Source organism: Echiichthys vipera (assembly GCF_963691815.1).
Source record: "Echiichthys vipera genome assembly, chromosome: 10".
Lineage (NCBI taxonomy): Eukaryota > Metazoa > Chordata > Actinopteri > Perciformes > Trachinidae > Echiichthys > Echiichthys vipera.
Window position 1 is genome coordinate 25,773,071 of NC_139835.1, and position 18,681 is coordinate 25,791,751.

Sequence of the window (18,681 nt, forward strand, 5' to 3'; positions counted from 1 at the left end):
TTTATTAACTTGCAGTGACAGACTTTATTCACTCCTGCACAGTTGAAGAATTTCTTCCATAGGCTACCAGCAGAGTGTAGGACCAATCACAGTTGAAGGATTCTCACCATGCACCATTTCCCTAGGAATTATTCATGATTTCGATATGAAAGGAAGTTTTCACAGTGCATTTTCCCCCCAGCAAACCTTAAAGCTTAAAGCTGAATGAAAAACACAGACAGAATGACTTCTAGGGATCTGAAAAAGGTCACATTGCAGCATCTTCAAATCTGTATCGGCAGCATCCGATTTAGAAATCTCATGAATCTCAAATCCTTCCCAAAACTGTAACTCTGACAGAGCCCACTGACCATACCTTTGTGTTGGCATCAAGGTTTATTATCCTTTATAATGTACAATATACAAAAATATAGGGTACCAAAAAATTCACAGTGTCTAAAAGGCAGTGATTACAGTCTACATGACAGGTCTAACAGTACACCTGGTAAGTTGCATAGAAGGGCACAGAGCCTCACATCGCAGGGGACAGAGCTCAAAATGGACCAATCAGGTGACTGGCTTTCAGACAGGGCCAATAGAGGCTTAGTTCAAACGACTTCTTCGGAATTTAATTTCTTCATTATATGTGACAGTTTATAACGTTTGATATTGTCTCATTATCAGTGCTGAGCAAGTGATTTTCAGTCTTGATTCAAATTTTAATGTTTGAGCAGCTGGGAAAGGTCATAAGCCACAGGCGGTCGGTCACATCCTGGAGCTCTGTCCCCAAACAAACCTCATTGTTGGTGTGTACTTAGCTGCTGCACTTTTTTTTCAAACAACTATAAGGCTTTTTTTTCTTAAACAAACAGTGTTAGCTATACAATATACAGATACATTTACACGAGCCTCTACAGGGTCATTAAATGGGCCGCAGAAGGCTGTCGCTCCTATATACAGATAGAGCTCTCATCTCGTGCATGTACAGTAGCTGAACGGAAAAGCATCGCTGGGTTAGCATTCATCGATCAGGCAATAATAATAATAAAATATAGCTGTGAAAATGCCCTTTACAAACCAAGCTTTGACTATAAATAGTGTCAGTTCCACCGCTGCAGGAACCAGAGGTGTGATGCTTTAACTTACAACGATTAACATCTCATACATGAAATATAGAAAAAAAACAGTAGAACACCTGGAGTGTCAGCGACAGAGTGTGGAAAAGAAAATACACAAAAAAAATGTCTTTACAGACATCCTCATATATAGTCTTATGTATGAAAGCATTTACATTGTACAAAATACCCCACTTTGCTCATTCAGGCATACGGACACGCAGAGCTAGAGCACATGTGTTTGCATGTACACACATCCACACACACATGCACTCGTTTTGATCTTCACACAGGCAGACTTGTACGCAAGCATAATTTATTTTTATTTCATTTTCAAGCCGATGCCAAATGGATGTTTTGTTACAGTCATTCTTTATAAAAACCCATATCAATCTTTTTTTTTAAATTGTTTTATCTTTGTGTTAACATTTCACGTATTGAAGATGCAATGGTTACCAAGCTTTTGAAAAATCAAGACGACAAAAGGAACGTGTGAAATTAGAGAAAAAAACAAGAATTAATCTTCTACATCTTATTTAACAAAATATTTCCTCCTATGCTACAGCTCGTTTGAGAATAAAACAAATAGCTTTAAAAAAAACAACAAACATTTAAAAAAAAAGAACAAGTGCCAGTCTACTAGCTTATTCTACCATCATAGAAAACCCAATCCAGTTGTTCAGCACACTGGTCATATTTGATATGACCACTGAGCTATTTAGCACTCAGTAGGATCGATGCATCCATTGGAGAATCAATTGGAGAATCAATCAATTCTCTTTCAGAAGTTTTTATTATAATTCTTGGAAAAAAAATGAAAACAGAAGGAATGGAAAGAAAACACATTTCGCCCTTGCCCTCCATTGCATACAGGCACCCAAGGCATTCCCCATTATGTACAGTTCAGACCGCCGGCCATAATACCCCTTTCTCTGACTTTACGAGTGAACGTCCTCGTCCACAAAAGACGTGGGACTCCAACTGCTGTTGTTCGCTGTTGTGATACAGCCGCTCAAAAACGTGATCGACTCTGAAGTTCTGATCCTTTCTGTCACATCAAATATAAACAATGGTGGGAGTATTATCTGTCCCCAACAATCCAACTGATATCGATCTCTAATTTATTTCATCATCGACTTCATTGAGTTTTCTCTCTTTTTGTTCTCTCGCTCTGTGCTGTGTGGCAAGGAGATAACGATATGTGCCGTTTGTCTCGGTAACTGCTTCTGTTGTTGAGGGACTCAAAGTTCATTACAGGCTGAAAAATGCGGTTAGTAATGGAGAGGTGTAAAATGGTGACCCAGATCCACATCATTTTTTCATGTTCTGTTCATGTTTGTCTCAGGAACTGTGGATGCTCAACTCTGAGGTGTTCTGGTCATGACAACTGGTCAAGAGCCATAACTGGTCCTGCTAGAATTTTCTACCAGATCCCCTCTTGAAGCTCTGAGTTGACACAGCTATATCCAGTCAGGCCCTTGCCATAACACCACCCCAGCTGGTTGCATAAGCCCCTGACTGCACCAGGACACCGGGCTTTGTCGTCCAAACACAAATCTCCCGATGGAAAAGTTCCAGAAACGCCCTTGAAGACACAAACCCTACCATGCGGAAGAGACTACGGGAGCGAGGAGAGGGGCGATGACCAACGAAAAGAACCTGACCGAGCTCTGAGAAACATTCCAGTTTATGTCGGTTCGGTTATGTCACCGCAACTTTAGGGTGGTGTCCGTTGGCAGGCGGGAGGGGGAGGGGGGTCGGAGAGCGAGTTGTGGGGCTTGTCTCAGCTGTTGTTGTTTTGGTTGTAGGTCCTACATGGCGAAGGGGATGAGTTGGGCTGGTAGTCGTATTTGCCGAGCGCTGTGGGATAGTAGGTAGTCGTGTAGACGTTCGTCTGCTGGAGAGGCGTTGGGTAGAAGTTGGATCTTTCGTCTGGCAGCAGGTTGTTCTTGTTAAGTGTCTGGAAAGACAAAGCAGGGGGAAAAAGAAGCATTAAACATTTCACTCATAGCTTATAGAGTCACATGTGTGATATGTTATACTATATTGCTGAATACTTCAAAACACCTACTTCCTTCTGACATCTATACCGCAAAAAAAACTATTTTTGTGTCGAGTACATTTTTAGGGATGCTCAGCTAAAAGACAATTTCCATTATTTTCATAAAATTAAGGTTTGAGGACTCAATTATAGGCTGAATAGACTTGCTAGTTTTTTTTTTTTGCTGTGTGTGGACACAGTGCTGCGTTTTATGTTAAAAATACTATCAGTAATTTTTGCCCCAGGCTCAATAAAATGCCTCAACGAGCATCAAGGTTATTGCTTGTGCTCTTTAAGTGTATTCATAACCAAACCAACCAATTTAACAAATTTAATTTATTTCATGTCAAGCATACTCAATACACTAATATATGAGATGGCAGGTATTCATTGCAGCTCCCTTAAATAAAAACCCCGCGTTTTATTCCAACGCAGTTGCTGAGTCACTAGTAAAAGCCACACGTAAGGGGGAACACTTTTCAGGGGAAGCATTAGACTAATGTAATCCATCTGAACAGCTCTGGGGACTGAGGGAGGAAGATAATCAGGTTAGAGTTGGTGAAATACACAACACTGGGCATCCTAAATTGGCCTGGAGGAAAGGGAACCTGCTGGATAAACAGCGCTGTAGTGGTACACGGTGACATCGGCTGCACATCCAGCAGAGTCTGACTGCCCCCTCTGGTCATTAAAGCTAATGAGTTCAGGCTCTCAGCACCACGATGGCTGTCAGCACCGCGTCGTCCACACAGCAACAACAATAACAACAAGGACACGGAGTGTCAAGAGCCTGCCACAAGTGAAAACGCAGGGATGTGTTATTGTGGTTACATGTTCTTCCTGCAATGCTCGTAGGGCTGACAGGAATAGTTTAGATGACTCCCGGCTGGAACACATAACCTTAAAACTAAATGTTAATGAGCAGGTCCAGTTTGAACAATATGTCCATGAACTAAAGGTTTATAAGTTGCCAAAACACTGCACAGCGGTTTATGAAGACACGATTTGACCAGAAAAAGTTGACAAGCACAGTGACACTAATTCTATCACCTGCTTTGATTGTGAAGTCAACAGTAAACATCACTGTTAAAATTAGTCTGCCAGCAATGTGTGCTTGCATGTATTTGATTGGCCAATGCACTGCTACCGAACACAGCCTAATGTACTGTACGTGTTCACATGAGTGATACATTTTAATTAATAAGAGCCGTAAGGCAGTTGTTGAACAGGAAGCAGAGACAAGACAGTGAGTTGTGAAAGTGAATACAGACATTAGCTACAGTGGCATATTAAAGAGCACAGATTGTATGGTGATTAGAATGGGTGATTAAGTATTGCACTTTCATTAAGTTGGGGAATTCACGAGAGACAGACGTTTAAAATGAATGGTTTCGAAATCTAAGCATCAGAAGCAAAGGTTTTGACTTTTAGTCTCCAGTATGAGTCACGCTTCAAAAACACTGGACTCTGCAATTCCCATAATGTGAGATAGCATCTTTCATTAGACCCTTCCTGTCTTTTAAGTGCCTTCTATCTTTCAAACTCCACACACCTCCAGTCTCAACCTGAGATAAAGCTACAGGTCACTCAAAGAGTATTTTCACTTCCCGGGCATTAACGCTGCCCAATATTCACCAAACGCTGTGGGAGTTTAACATACAGACTCCAAATTATGCTGTCGACTGCACTGGGAGTCAGTAGGAGATTTTTGTGAGTCCGTATCCTTGCGCTACAAAACTACCTTTGGGGTGAAAATGTTTTGTTATTGTATTACAACTTCCTAAGGTTAAACCAATGTTTTGGAGTGATAGTTTAAACAGTGTCTTACTGCTGTTTGATGTAAAACCAAAGACAGTGGAGTTTGAGATGCAACAACTGTGTTGGGCCTGATTGGGCCCGGATTAATGTGAACAAGAATCGTGACGTCATCTTCTGATTCAAGTTCACCATGTGTCTGAAAGAGATGTAAAAATATCTTTTATCCTATTATGTCTGCTATTAAATAACCTGTGCTGCTCTGTGATCATCGAGGTAAGATCGATGCAGTTCATGACTTTGGAGGATGTGCAGTAACTAAATATGACAGGATGACATGAATCACAGTGCTGCTTCTGAGATGCGGAACATTATATTTTGCAATATTCGGTTTTGGAAAATAACATTCAGGAGACAAAAAGGTGGCTGGTGTCAGATCAGCCAATTCTAATGTAAAAGTAATTATTGGAGCTTCCATGCTAATAAAAAAGAGGGGACAAAGCTCAATCTCCCTTTGGTTCAGGTCATAAAAAGTTTCAAGTTCTCTACAGCCTATTATCACAAGCATACTTTAGCACACTCTACAGAGACAGAAAAATCAATAATAATCTCCCAGAGGTGAACCAATCAACAGTTATGGAGCAAAACAATAGAAGTTCTTTGCACTAAAAGTCTATGAACCTTTGAGAATAGTTTGACTTTCTGTAAATGTGCATGCACAGTAGACCGATTGCAATGGGAGGTCGAGGGCTGACTAATGCATTGGAAAGCTAATGAGGCCCATTAATAAGAACTTGGATTGTGGGCAGGTAGAAAGGCTCAAAGCCTATAGGTTCTGTATGAGGGCGAGGAGGAACAAAAATGAACAGTAATTCATCTTCCGTGGTTAGCGCTCTATTGAGATAAATGCATGAATAAAGGTTCTAAATAAAACATGAATCACATTGCCCTTGAATCTTCAACATTTACATTGTGTGCGCTTGTGCATGTGAGTAACAACAAGTAAATAATGCTTTCATTTCCACTGGTATTACTTTTATCTACATAACAGTGAAAAAACACAGCTACTAAGCCATTCAGTCATCAATCTACCTTGAACTCCATGGGTGTGTACTTCTCATTCTTTGGCGTGGTGTTGCCCTTGTAGTTGAGGTGGTTCGGGGTTGTGGGGTGAATGACGGCAGACTCCTGCGAAGGCTTGTGGAAACGTTGACAGTAGACGTAGATCAGGAAGGACAGCAGCCCCGCCCCGAGGAAACAGGAAACACCGGTGGCGATTAGGTGGATGGAGGTGAATGCTGGGAAGTGAATAAGATATGTGGAGTGTTAGCATACATAATCACATCCTATTTTATTTGAACTTTCTTCCCACACCTTTTGTTTTTATGTACATCCCAAATGTACCACAATTCTCATTTTGAATTAGGCTAAGACAGACTGCAAACAGGCAGTAGCAAGGTGTCCGTTGGCCTAACGTAGAGATCTTCAACAGGATGCAAAAAGTTACTGCAGGGGAGCTGCCAAGTTATGGTTCAATGATTTTTCAAAAAGTTTTTTTCTAAAAAAGTAAAATATGTCATGAATATGCATCCAAAATATTATTAGCAAAGATAAATTGCCCTATGTCCTCAGGGGGCCTGCCAGATTGGGAGTTGTCTCTGGTCTGGCCGCGGGGGGTGCTGTCCCGTGAACAGTTCCGGCCAGGAGGCTCCACACCAAGGTGCAGAACCCTCTAGCTGCCCGGGTTGGGGTGGTCTCTGTGGCGGTGCTCCCTGTGACCTTGGACTGGGACCTCTCCCGGTGTGGTTGGCCCCCCAAAGGTAGCTTCCTCTAGACTCCTCTGTACCTCAGGTGTCGCTGCCCGGCCAGGTCTCTGTAGTGACAGCTAGTGTTTGTGTAGGTGTGAGTGTGTGTGTCTGTGTGTCAGCGTGGCTGTGTGTGTTTATGTGAATGTGTGAATGAACGTATATATATTTGTGTGTGTCTCTGTGCATGATTTTGGGAGGGTTGGGTTCTTTTAACTTTCTCCTCCTGATTTCATTTGATGTTTCTCTTTTTCTGTACATCTCTGTAACTTGGCACTTGTCTGTATGAAAAGCGCCACATAAATAAAGGTTGATTTGATTTGATTTGAATTGATTTATTTGTGGACAAAAAAGAACAACAAAAGATTTAATTTATAACTCAATATTATTATTTATCTACACTACGCTGTCCCATAAAGGCAAAAAACGACAACAATTCTCTGCTTTAATTAAACAATAAAATTATTTTCCAACACTTAAGATTAAAGACCTGGACTGTCATTGGTTTTTCCAATATTTTACCTTGGAACACTGTTAAATTTCTTAACCATACACCAACATCTCATCTCTCTCTCTCTGAATACATTAAGGTGAGAGAGGTGGAGAATAATTCATACAGCCGTACAGCTCAGCCAACATTACCTGGCACTCATCAATATTTCTCTTTTGATATGCTCATCTCGATGCAGTTTGCTGTCTAAGCTCCATCCACCATCGAAAACTCATACTTGGCTAAGCTTTTTAATTTGGTTAATTTAGCTTAAATGTAACGTCCATGTTTGTGTTAACGGGAGATTAGTTCTCCCGGTAGGATCCTTTTTGCTTATTGGGTTCTTTCAGAGCTTCTTCAAAGAGTATTTTATGCTAAATCTAGTTGTATAACACTTTGCTCTAAATTGACTGTCTCTCATGAGCTCATAAAATTTTGTCTGGATGTGGCAGGGTGCTATGAGAGACCTGTTGCTCTAAACATATGATTTTAACACTGATTCAAGTATATGATAGAAAGAGAAAACTCTTTACATGTGATAACAATTTACAAATGATTGAATAAGAAATCTGGCCTCTCTTTGTGTCGATCTCTTCTTTTGAAAGTAAATAAATATGCACTTGGGTATGTAATTTTTGGTTTTGTACGTCCTGTCAGTAATTTTGTTATGCATTGCACATAAAATGCAAAATTGTCCCCTTGAATGTCTCTCAATTTGCAATTATCCGCAAGATGGACAAGTTGCTGCCCGTTCATCACCAGTACATCACAGTGTGCATCGCGCTTTTTCTTCCTCTTGACACGCTAAAATAAACACGCACATGAAAATGCACGTACGATGCATGAAAACACACATTGTGGATAGACATCTGTGGAAACATACAGGGGCAAAAATAAACACGCATGCATGAACAAAGTGAAGGCAGCTGTTAATCCACTTACCTCCGCAGTGTTGGTCTTTATCAAAACCAGATGCAGGGAGAATGACTGCAGAGAGGAGAGGAACACAGGGTCAGACACAAACATGCATGCACACACACACACACATGCACGCACGCACACTCGGCGAGACAGCCTTCAGAACACAACAACCATCGACGGTAACATCAGGGGAGCTGACACGTGCAGACACAGAAACAGTGAATGAGGCATTGAAATGTCCATAGAGAGTTTTTATGCATCAGTGCATTCCAAAACTTTCCAGAGAAACATTTGGACTGTCGAGTGAAAAAACAGCTCTGCTCAGTCAGAATGAACTTCTTTTGTTGCTGTTAGAGACACAACACATCCTGTCCCCCACAGATCCTAGAAAGCAAAGGAGGGTTCAGGGAGGGTTGATGTGCGTGTGTGAGCAGCTTTAATTGCGGTGCCACATCTCCTGATTCACTTTTTGGGCCTAATTTTTCAGCTTCCTCCCAGCCGCCACGTCTCTGCGAGTGACCTTAACAAATCCATCCATCATCTAATTGAAATTTGCAATAAAATTTGATGCGATTTGATGTTGTGACAACCCATTAATATTAATCGCCTTCGTCTGGATTCATTAGGGATTCTGAGCGTGGAGAGGCCCCTGCTAGCGGGCCATGAAAGATCATTTCAGAAGAAACTTTCTGAGATAGTCATCAGCATAACAAGGTGCGCCAGGTCAACAGGGTCAACCGCTTACTTGTTGGACTCACATGGACTTAATTATGGTCAATTAACAGAAGCAGATTACTTGTGCACAAATAGGATGCTGACTACAAACACACACACATTGATGTGTATAGACCTCTTTTATGGAATTCCATTGCTAGGCAACAGCATTGGTCCTTGTTAGCTTCCTGTCAGCTGATGTCTTTCACATTCACTGCAACAGGAATCAAACTTGGACACATTTGCAATGTTTATGCTAACAACTTTGAAAAGGTCTATAGACATGCTTGTGAAGAGGATAGTGAGGATGAGGACTGATTGGTGATGATACTGTGTACATATTTGACAATGACAGACAGACAGCGTCCTAAAATCTCAAGCTGCTGCTATTGAATGATGCTGCCAATGAAGATTAGGCATTAAGGATTGATTGAAAAAGCTAAACCCCTTCAACGGGAAGCACATCATGAGCTTTCCGCATCAAAAGATACAAATGAACACATTTCTTTTTGAAGGTATCATACAATTTTTCCTGACAAAGGCAACCCAAAAGCATGATTCAAGTGAATAGCATGCAGTGTATTTTGGGATTGCCAGGGCTGCAAAAAGTTGTCCCCCGCAAAATGATGGCAAAGGGGTTGAATTCCAGGAACCCTTGAACGGTCAGCCTTAAACAGACAGTTTTTTAAGGAGGCTGCAAAGGTACAGTGTATCTGAGGGCTGACAGACTCACCAGGTATTTCATTGCAGTCTCTGCGCTGAGTGCTGTTCCCAACACAGGGGATGTTGCCTTGAGCACCACACGCACGACTCCTCATCTGCAAGCCTGAATCATCACAGGCTGACCACAGTGACCAGGCCATCCAGCCACCTGCACACAGAAAAAATAACAATGAATGCAGACAAACAGAAAGCCACATCAAACCAGACGTCCTGGAAACCAACGCGCCCACCCAAGCTGTCACCAACCGCAAGGCCGCAACCACTAACATTCCTGGCTAGCCAAACAGCCCAAACACACCAAAAAGTGTTTGTGATGTAAACAGGATTGGAAGAGTAAGCCCATGGAGAGTTTGTTTAGTGCATAGTGGAGATGTTTGTCTCCTGAGCCAAGCTTTAGTGCTGTTTCCCCGCAGCAGCCGACCAAGCGGTAAACAAAGGCTCCTACCCAAGAGGAAAGAGAAAATTCCCAACTCTCAGCTTTTCCCTTTGAACCATGCACTTGCTGCACCCTTTTGCCTTCTATTTAAAAGCACCCAACTAAAGGGAGCACAGGCTACTGCAATGAAAGACCGATGAAAAGGCCGGTTTGTTATTCAGGGTGCTCTCGAGTGTGCAGCTTTGGCAGCAAGTTCCCGAGTAGAGGCAGAGGACTGGCCTCTTTTACCTTTCCTATCAGTCTGGTGCTCACCGACAGGCTGCTCAGTCTCCACCATCTGCTCCCTTCTTGCGGCACAACCAGCTAGGCACACAAAACACACCGACCACCCGAGACATGTTTAATAACCATGCATCACTACAGCCCACTTTAATTGCTTCATTTATTCCCATTTACTTTTGTCACCCCTGGACGACCTGCGTGATTGTACTGTTGATTCAGAAGCAATGCCATCAGGCCTGTTGCTCTTCGTTAGTATTCTGTCATTAGAGTCCCGCTGTCCTCCATTACTGGTAAAACTTTAATCAAATGACCTGCGACATCAAATATCCCTGCGACTGAAAGTCATCTTGCCTCTATTTATGAAGCAGAGAGGATGGGGGCACCATGAGGACCCTGATAGATGATAGATGTTGTGCATGTCAATAAAGGAACGGATGAAGAGAGAGGTTGTTAGACAGTCGATTTGCGAAGGCCTTACGGAACGTGTTGGTCCACATCAAACAGGAAAACATTAACCTGATGGAAGAGCCTGATTAGCATCTCAGAAGCCGAAAAGCCATTTTCCTTTCTTTGTCTGTTTTTCTTCTGTAATTACCAGGGAGACTGTGAGCGTTACGCTCTGTGTGAGTGACAGTTTGGCTGATTCAAAATGAAGAGCAGCTGAGGAAAATGAGAGGAAACAACTATTTACCTCGGCAGAAATCATCTGCACTACAAGACGTTACTGATACACATGCCAGGAAACATAATTTGAAACACATACACTCCCCAGACATCAAATTTTTTGTCCAGAACATTATTGTTTTCAAATTTGAAAAAGATGAAAATCACACTGTGGCGATGAAACAATGAAAGCTGTTTGATACTATCTAGAATCTGAGTCAGGCTGAATCATGTGAGTTCTGATGCGGGACGGTTTTTCTTTTTACTCCTTGATTACCAGGCAGATCTCTCATAAATATTTCAGTGTCTTTGTGGGAGCCAAATTTGAATAGAGGAGGGAACACAGAGGGCGTTGTTATACCTCCCACATCTCGTCGTCATATGCTGTGAGACTTTGGGGGAAGCGAGGATAACCTCCAAATTAGAGAAAACAAATCAAACACCATTAGAACGGCTAATCTGTTCAACCCAACTTTGGCACAAGCAACTTGGGATTTCTTTAAATTTACTTTTTTCTTTTTCTTCATATCTGTTATTTTACTTTTTTTACTCATGTGTTTTAAGTCATGTTTTTCAAGGATCTGTTCATGCAAATGACTAAATACCTTTTTCACACAGCATTGAAGAGTTAACATTAACATTAACATAAAAAAACATTAAAACAAACAAACATTTTTACAGGAAACATCTTGGTCTTCCACAGAGCATTCAGCAGTCAACAGTCCAGATGAAAACTGTCGACAGTGTTCTTTGGATAACCTAGAGCACTCTTTTCTAGTTATTAAAAAGGTCCGCATAGGAATTTGTAACAATGGCATCAAAATTCACTGACAAACAAAAGTTAACAAAATCTGATTCTAGGCAAACTTTGAGAATGACGTCTTGCTGTATTAGTGACAATGTCTGCTCATCACTGATTGAACATCTCTTCGAGGTACATTCTTTTGATTTTCCCAGAAGGAATGCTAACACAGAAACTCATGATGGGTTTTGCAGTTTGATAAATAATTTGCACGTCAGTCTGGAAAAACACGACCTTGAGTAACTGGAACGCTGACAGGAATTTTTATTGACTTGAGCTCGGGGCAAAATCAACAAAATTCCATTTAGATATGTTTGAATCTTTGATACTGGTACTAAAACGCATTTATAATTTATAAATGACTTCATGAGTAGTAGAGAAGGGGAAGCGTTTACAGGATTTTACATGTTCAAACATAGGAACTAATGGTTGACCAATATGGGTTTTTCAATGGCCGACTGATATTTACAGAGCATGACCGATATATAATTCCGATATCATGTTGTTTTTTTATCTGCACCAGAAAAAATACAACAAATTAATAACAAATGACACACAGAATTGCTGAACTTAGATTAACATTTATTAAACACTATTATAGTCTGCACTGTTTCTGTGTAGTTTGTGTACTTGTAGGCTATAACTTTCAGTATAGTTTTGAAAACTCAAAGGAAAAACGCTGTTTTCAAAATATTTCGTGAAAGGCTGCACTTGCTTACTGTAACCGCAGTAGGGGTGGGACTGAGGACGCCTATAAAATAGTTTTCCGAGCTGTGAAAGCTTGTTTAGCTGGTTGAAAGCTTTCTGTCTTGACCATAGATTGTATAAAAAATGGATGTAGCCTCTTCATCGAGGTCCTCTCATCTGGATCCAATCGTCCTCGCCTATGGACAGCAGCCTTCTTGTCAGACTTTGACTTCGCCTCATTTCCTCCTACCAGAAAGGGCATGAACGTGACGTTAGGGGGAGGGTGATACGTCCATCTGGCTGACGTATACCTCCAAGGAGAAGTGAGGGCCAGCAGCTAGCTGTCACTCAAGAGACCACGCCCCTAATTATTATTATTATTTTTATTTTTTTAGAGGTTAAACTTTATGAATAAAGTTTAACCTCTAAAAAATAAAAACTAGCCTGGTGCAGAAGAATTCACCCTCCTCAGTGTTGTCATGGAGATATGACCTAAACATACAGACTAGAACCTTTTTTTTGTACCAGGGCTTAAAAAGGTTGAATTATGCTGTGAAAACTGTGTATTTAACATGGGCATCAATGAGAAACTGCTCTGTAATGAAAACTGAGCCTAGTGGACACCCCGAGAACTGACATTTTTGGCGCTTCCTTATTGGATCAACCAGGAAGACACTGGGGTCAGGGCTTGGTCTTGACGCTGATGTCTCACCTTAGAATGGCAAAATGACACAAGGGAAAGCACTAACTCAAGGCTGCCTGCAGATGTGTCTGCAGATGTTTTTGGTAATCTTCCATACGTGCGCAGGCATTTTCCAATGCTTAAAATAGCATGAATCGGCCAACTGATTCATCGGTCTATAACTACAAAGTACTTGCACTCTACATATGCAAACATCAGACCCATTATGTAAGAAATCCGTATGTTCAGTGCAATAACCAAGTAGATCTCTTTTTCAACATTTCTAAAGTGGTTGCCATGGTGCTCAGAGCTCCAGCAGCACAGTGGGCAACGACACCGGCTCTGTTTATCTTTTTATATATCTAAGACCTGGTTTATTCATTAGGGAAAGATGAAAGAAGCAATTTAGCAAATGGGACAACACAGAAATGACACGGTGTGGGAGATGATTGCCTGCCTCCAGGCGTGATGAAAGGACCTCAAGCAGAGGCGGCATGACATAGTTGGATTTTGATTTAGGATGTGTGACCTTACCGTCGCAAGTGTGTGTGTTACACAGGGCCTCTTCGGTGTGTAGTCCTATGCAGATGTCCCCTCCATTGGCGGGCGCAGGGCTGTTACAGGAGCGTGTGCGTTGGTAGTGACCGCCGCCACAACCCACTGAGCACTGAGACCAGGACGACCAGCAGGACCATGCACCTTTTACTGTAAAACACACACAACAGTGGTCATTTTAATGGTCAGAAGTTGGAGACTTGCATTACAACTTGCACTTTGCTCACAAGGACTTGTGTCATGACTTGAATCTGAAAATAAACCCCAGCGCTACTCGTTTGTTTTTGTTCTGTGCTATTTGTGTGTATTTGTTGCATCAGCTGGATGAATGCTCAATGCTGCATGTAAAATGTGTTTTAACCCTGAACACTTAAACATTAATACCATATGCGGACCTTTATCACAAGGTTGGATGTAGCTCTAACAGACTATAACCAACTTGTTATCTTTTTTAAATGTATTAGTTTGTTTTTCAGAGACAATGCAAAAATGTGTTGCATATAGGGTTCTCTTCAAGGCTAATGTGTGACCCCTGTTCCTGGTAAGTAGGCATGCTTTGGATTTTAAGGTTAGAATTTGACGTAGTTTTCCATTTAAACATTTTTCAATTTAAACTCCTTGATTTGATTTGAGTCTTCATTTGTAAAGATCAACAGATCATTGGTTTTATTCTCTGACAATTGTCATTTATATTTTTAAATTCTTCTTTAAAAAGATGGCATCAAGTAGGCCATATGTATATTTACGATATAACTACCAGTTGTTGTGGGAAATTTGGATATTTGTAATTCATAATCATAGTTTTGTGAGGTCAGACGCAGCTCAGTGTTTCCTCTGTCTAACCTTCTTAATGGATAACGCAAATAACTGCCTTTTGAATGCTATAATGGCATATGTGTGCATGTGCACTCTGTGTTAGAGACGTTGTGATGAGAGAGGTTCAGGATGTTCAGATTTGTAATGTCTGAGGCAGGTTTTTGATTGGTCTAAAGACGTCACCCAACCAAGGCTTAGCGCGTCCTGTCCCTTCCTCTGAAAGACTGGGCACGATTTGGCTCGTGGTCATTCCAGCTAGACTCTCGGCTTTGAAAGGAAGCAGGGGTGAACGTATTTTTGTCTGCAGAAGAAAACGCTTTGTCCAAATAAACCACGGAGAAAAAGCTGATCCTGTTGGTTGATCTTTATTGAAGAATTTCCACAACAGAGCGAAATAATGGATGACCTGCATTCACAGATTTTTCTTTGTCTTCTCATACTTGTTCATGTAAAGTGTTACGCACACGTGCTATCTTTCATATATTTTCCCACTTTCTATGTCCTACTGTTCTGTTTTGCCCTCTTCCTGATCATACCCCACTTTGTCTTTGCTGTGTCCTGTCGTACAATTGCATTGATTCGGTCTTCCCATGGGGATCGTTAATATTCCGTCTGATCTAATCAGAAGAGCGTGACTGACTAATTGACTGGGTGGTTGACTGGCTGACTGTCAGAGTGAGGCAGTGTTGCTTGGTAACGTCACAGGGCTGCAGAATTCTTTATTAGCTGAGTGGATTAGTGTGACACAGAGTGAAGCAGGCCGTGAACACTTAACTCTGACTAGCTCTCACAGCCAGCCACTGCTCCACTTTTTGAACTAGCTGGCTGTTTACCTTTGACTTACTGAATTGCTGAACGACCCACCGACTACCCGACTGACGTACTGTTTTTATGATGCCTTTTCTGTCTGTCCCTGCTCCTGTGTGGCTGTCTGCAGGATCAGACATGTTCATTTGACAGCATGCTGGGAACTGTTGAGTTCGAGAATACAAACTTTACTTAAAGGACTGTTTTCTTTAGGTCCGAAGTTTGTAATACATCATAATGAAACACATAATTGAACTCAGGCTAACTGTGACTTCCAGACTGACTCAATGTCTGAGTGACTCACACACACCCACGTCCCCCAGCACACCAATTATTTCAATCTCCACTGCAATCTAAATTGCCTCAGTCCTTGTGTATAATCTCAACATCAATTATTATTTTGTACTCATTATCTTATGTTACTGGCCTTGCCCTTCTCACCTGTGTTTCTACCCAGGACAGCAGCAGTGAGACCGGCTGTACACGTTACACTCATGGCAAAGTCCTGTCTCCCAACAGGAAGTAGCCAAGGTCGCCTTGCCTGGGCTTCCTTAGGTCACATGTGTCAGTTGCTGGTAACCACTATGAATTTCACATGGATCCCATCAACTGATGTTTAAATACACTGCAGGAACTAGATCAGCTTTGCACCAACCAATCATAAATCCTTAATTTATAAGGTACCAGTCATTAATATTTAAGACAAGCTCTTAAGAGGACCTTTTCTTTAATGCCAGCCATTAAGTGTGTGCGTGCCTGTGTGTGTGTGTGTTTGTTTGTGTTTGTGTGTATCTTTCCTCAGTCTGGTTTAATAAGTGTAGCCTGTCAGTGCAGCAGTCTGTGGTCAGCTGAGTCCTAGGTCAGCTGATTATGGTTTGATGAGGACTTTGAAATAGATAACTTAATTTGTCCAAGGACTCTCCCTGTGCTGCCGCAGCCGCTGGTAACCATTAGCTAATGAAGCTAATGATCCTCTTTGCAGTATTTCACTTGCACCACTGACCTTCCTCTCTCTCTCTCTCTCTCTCTCTCTCTTTCTCTCTGTCTCTCTCTCTCTCTCTCTCTCTCTCTCTCTCTCTCTCTCTCTCTCTCTCTCTCTCTCTTTCTCTCTGTCTCTGTCTCTCAGTGTGCATGTATTTTCTTTATGAACCCATGATATACAGAGAAAGTTATAAAAAAGGCCAATAATGGACTTTAGCTGCACTCTATTTAAGTATTTCTAACTTTTTGCATTCAAGATGTATTAAAGAGACTGTTGGAACGACATGAAACCAGCACATCAGGTGCTAACTATCATGACTGAAGTTCTCTGAAGACTTTGACATGTGTGTCAGTGCCAGATATGCAATTTACGTAATAAAACAAACAAAAACATCTACAAACATCTAAAACGGTCTTATTGCGTGTTTTTAAATGACAGGTGTGTCCTCACTCACCAGGACATGCCTGGACGTTACAGTCCTGGTAGTCCACAGGCGACCCACGGCATGCAACAGGGGCGCTTTTCCCCTCTGGTCCGGAGCACGTTCTCCGTCGGGTGCGGTAGCCTTTGGCACAACTCTGCGAGCAGCTTGACCAGGTCTCCCATGAGGACCAACCGGCACCGGCCACTCTCACCACCGGTGTCTTCAGTAGCTCCTCGACAAGAGCTACAGAGAGAGAAGAAAGTAAAACAGTTCCAGGTCAGATTAAAGTCACAGAAAGAAATATATGCAGTGCTGTCAGACAGAGAGTTGAAAGAACGTATAGAGAGATGTGAAGCATGCAAATTCTTGAGCATTCTGTGAGTATAAGTCACACAGTGTATATGACTTTGCCAGCAGGCATATATCTCTGTCTGTCCTTTTCTCAAACTCTATCTGTGTCTCTCATGCATCCCACAGTTGCCTGCTGTCGGTGTTTCATCATTTTGTCAGAGTCGATGTGGCCCCCCAGGAGGCTGACAGGGGAGACAAGTAATCGATTCGGGAGAAGGGGGCATGAAAATGCCACCAGTGGAGAGCAGCAGACTGTGACCTTGTGTAGCTCTCCCAGTGTGTATGTGGAAGTGCTGGACTGTGACCCCGTCACTAACAGCGTGTAGGGAAGCTAACAGGTCTAACGGGAGGGCTCTTTCAACATTGCACGCTAGTACTGGAAGAAATCTTTGCAAGCTGCTGCCTTCTCACTGTGTGTGTGGTGACTGTGCAGAATTGTATGTATCAGTGTATACAAATAGAGACAGATAAATTATAAATATCCTGTGGACATTTCCCTTTCTTTTTATCGATTCTAATTTCAAACTGACTGTGTGGCCACTTGACCAACAAAGACTGTGTTGGAGGTCCTCTAGGGTTTCTAGTATCTAAAAATGTGAGCACTGGGCAGCAGGTATACGCAGGAATGTCCCTCTCTTTACAATGAATCAGTTCCTATTTGGTTTTTCAGTATTATGTTAATCAGAAAACCCACAGCCCCACTTGTATCTCTGGACAACATCATCAGCAGTCTGTCACTGAGCACTGGTACAGATCAAAAGATGTACAATTTCTGCCAATATGTGATTCTATTTTAAGGTCGGTTTCCCCCTATAATGTAGAAGTGTCATCCAGACGCCTGACCTCACCACTCTTATCGGTCATCTGGTTAACTTACTATCCGTCTCGCAGGCTGCTGTTCCATCGTTGGGACAGAAGCGCGTCTCCACCTTCCTGCGTCCGATCTGCAGCTCGTGGGGATCAGACAGGTGCGCCCGGCACATGTAGCGCATCCTCTGCTCCTGACGAGCTCCACCCTGAGTCACGTTGACTGGCATCCAGGGGGTCCAAGGTGTGTTCCTCTTCACCTCCGGGCACGCCTCCAGGTTGCAGGCCTTGTACTCCTGAATGACCAGGTGGGAGAAGTCAAGGACGTAGTGGAGAACGTTATTACTTATAATTTAATACGAGACTAAATGTGTAAAACCCTGCCAGGAGATTCAAGGCAACAGTTTTTGATTGAAAGAACAATGTGCTGATTATTGCTAACCAGTGTTTGCCTTAAACACACTGTTTTGCTATCTGCCTGGGGAAGTTCCACACATGAAGAGTAGATTGTAATGCTACAACTTGCAACGTAGAAGCTGCCGAGAAATTGTCAGTACACAGATTTCCGCACAGAGCTTAAGTGTACACACTCTTATGATGATATTTCAATGTTTTAATTTGTCATGCATACCCAGCAGACTGATGTGGACAGTATTCATTTTGGCTTCAGAGGTGGTACATGAAAAAAGGTCATGAGGTCATTAATATCTATATTATTTGTCCCGCAATGGGGAAATAAAATTTTCACACTATTATTATTATTATTTTTCATTTTACACACACACTCACATGCACAGACAGGACCTATATACATGCAATTAATGGAGAAATGTTCGAGCGAGGGGGCTGTCAGTGACCGTCCCCCCGAGCAGTTGGGGGTTTGGTGCCTTGCTCAACAGCACCT

At 42.1% G+C, this 18,681-nt stretch overlaps 1 protein-coding gene across 3 annotated transcripts in view; it reads right to left on the bottom strand.

Moving 5' to 3' along the window:
- Positions 1–367: 367 nt before the first annotated feature.
- sema5ba (sema domain, seven thrombospondin repeats (type 1 and type 1-like), transmembrane domain (TM) and short cytoplasmic domain, (semaphorin) 5Ba) overlaps positions 368–18,681 on the bottom strand; it is a 133,540-nt gene continuing 115,226 nt past the window's right edge. For 2 of the 3 annotated variants that reach the window (XM_083921324.1, XM_083921326.1), the window contains 7 exons: positions 17,848–18,073; positions 16,650–16,862; positions 13,570–13,740; positions 9,554–9,691; positions 8,128–8,172; positions 5,983–6,188; positions 368–3,054 (listed from right to left, as the gene is read on the bottom strand). In XM_083921324.1, the coding sequence (XP_083777450.1) occupies positions 2,878–3,054; positions 5,983–6,188; positions 8,128–8,172; positions 9,554–9,691; positions 13,570–13,740; positions 16,650–16,862; positions 17,848–18,073 (1,176 nt within the window). In that variant the 3' untranslated portion in view covers positions 368–2,877. The remainder of the gene's footprint in view (positions 3,055–5,982; positions 6,189–8,127; positions 8,173–9,553; positions 9,692–13,569; positions 13,741–16,649; positions 16,863–17,847; positions 18,074–18,681) is intronic. The other variant, XM_083921325.1, reaches the window with a different exon arrangement.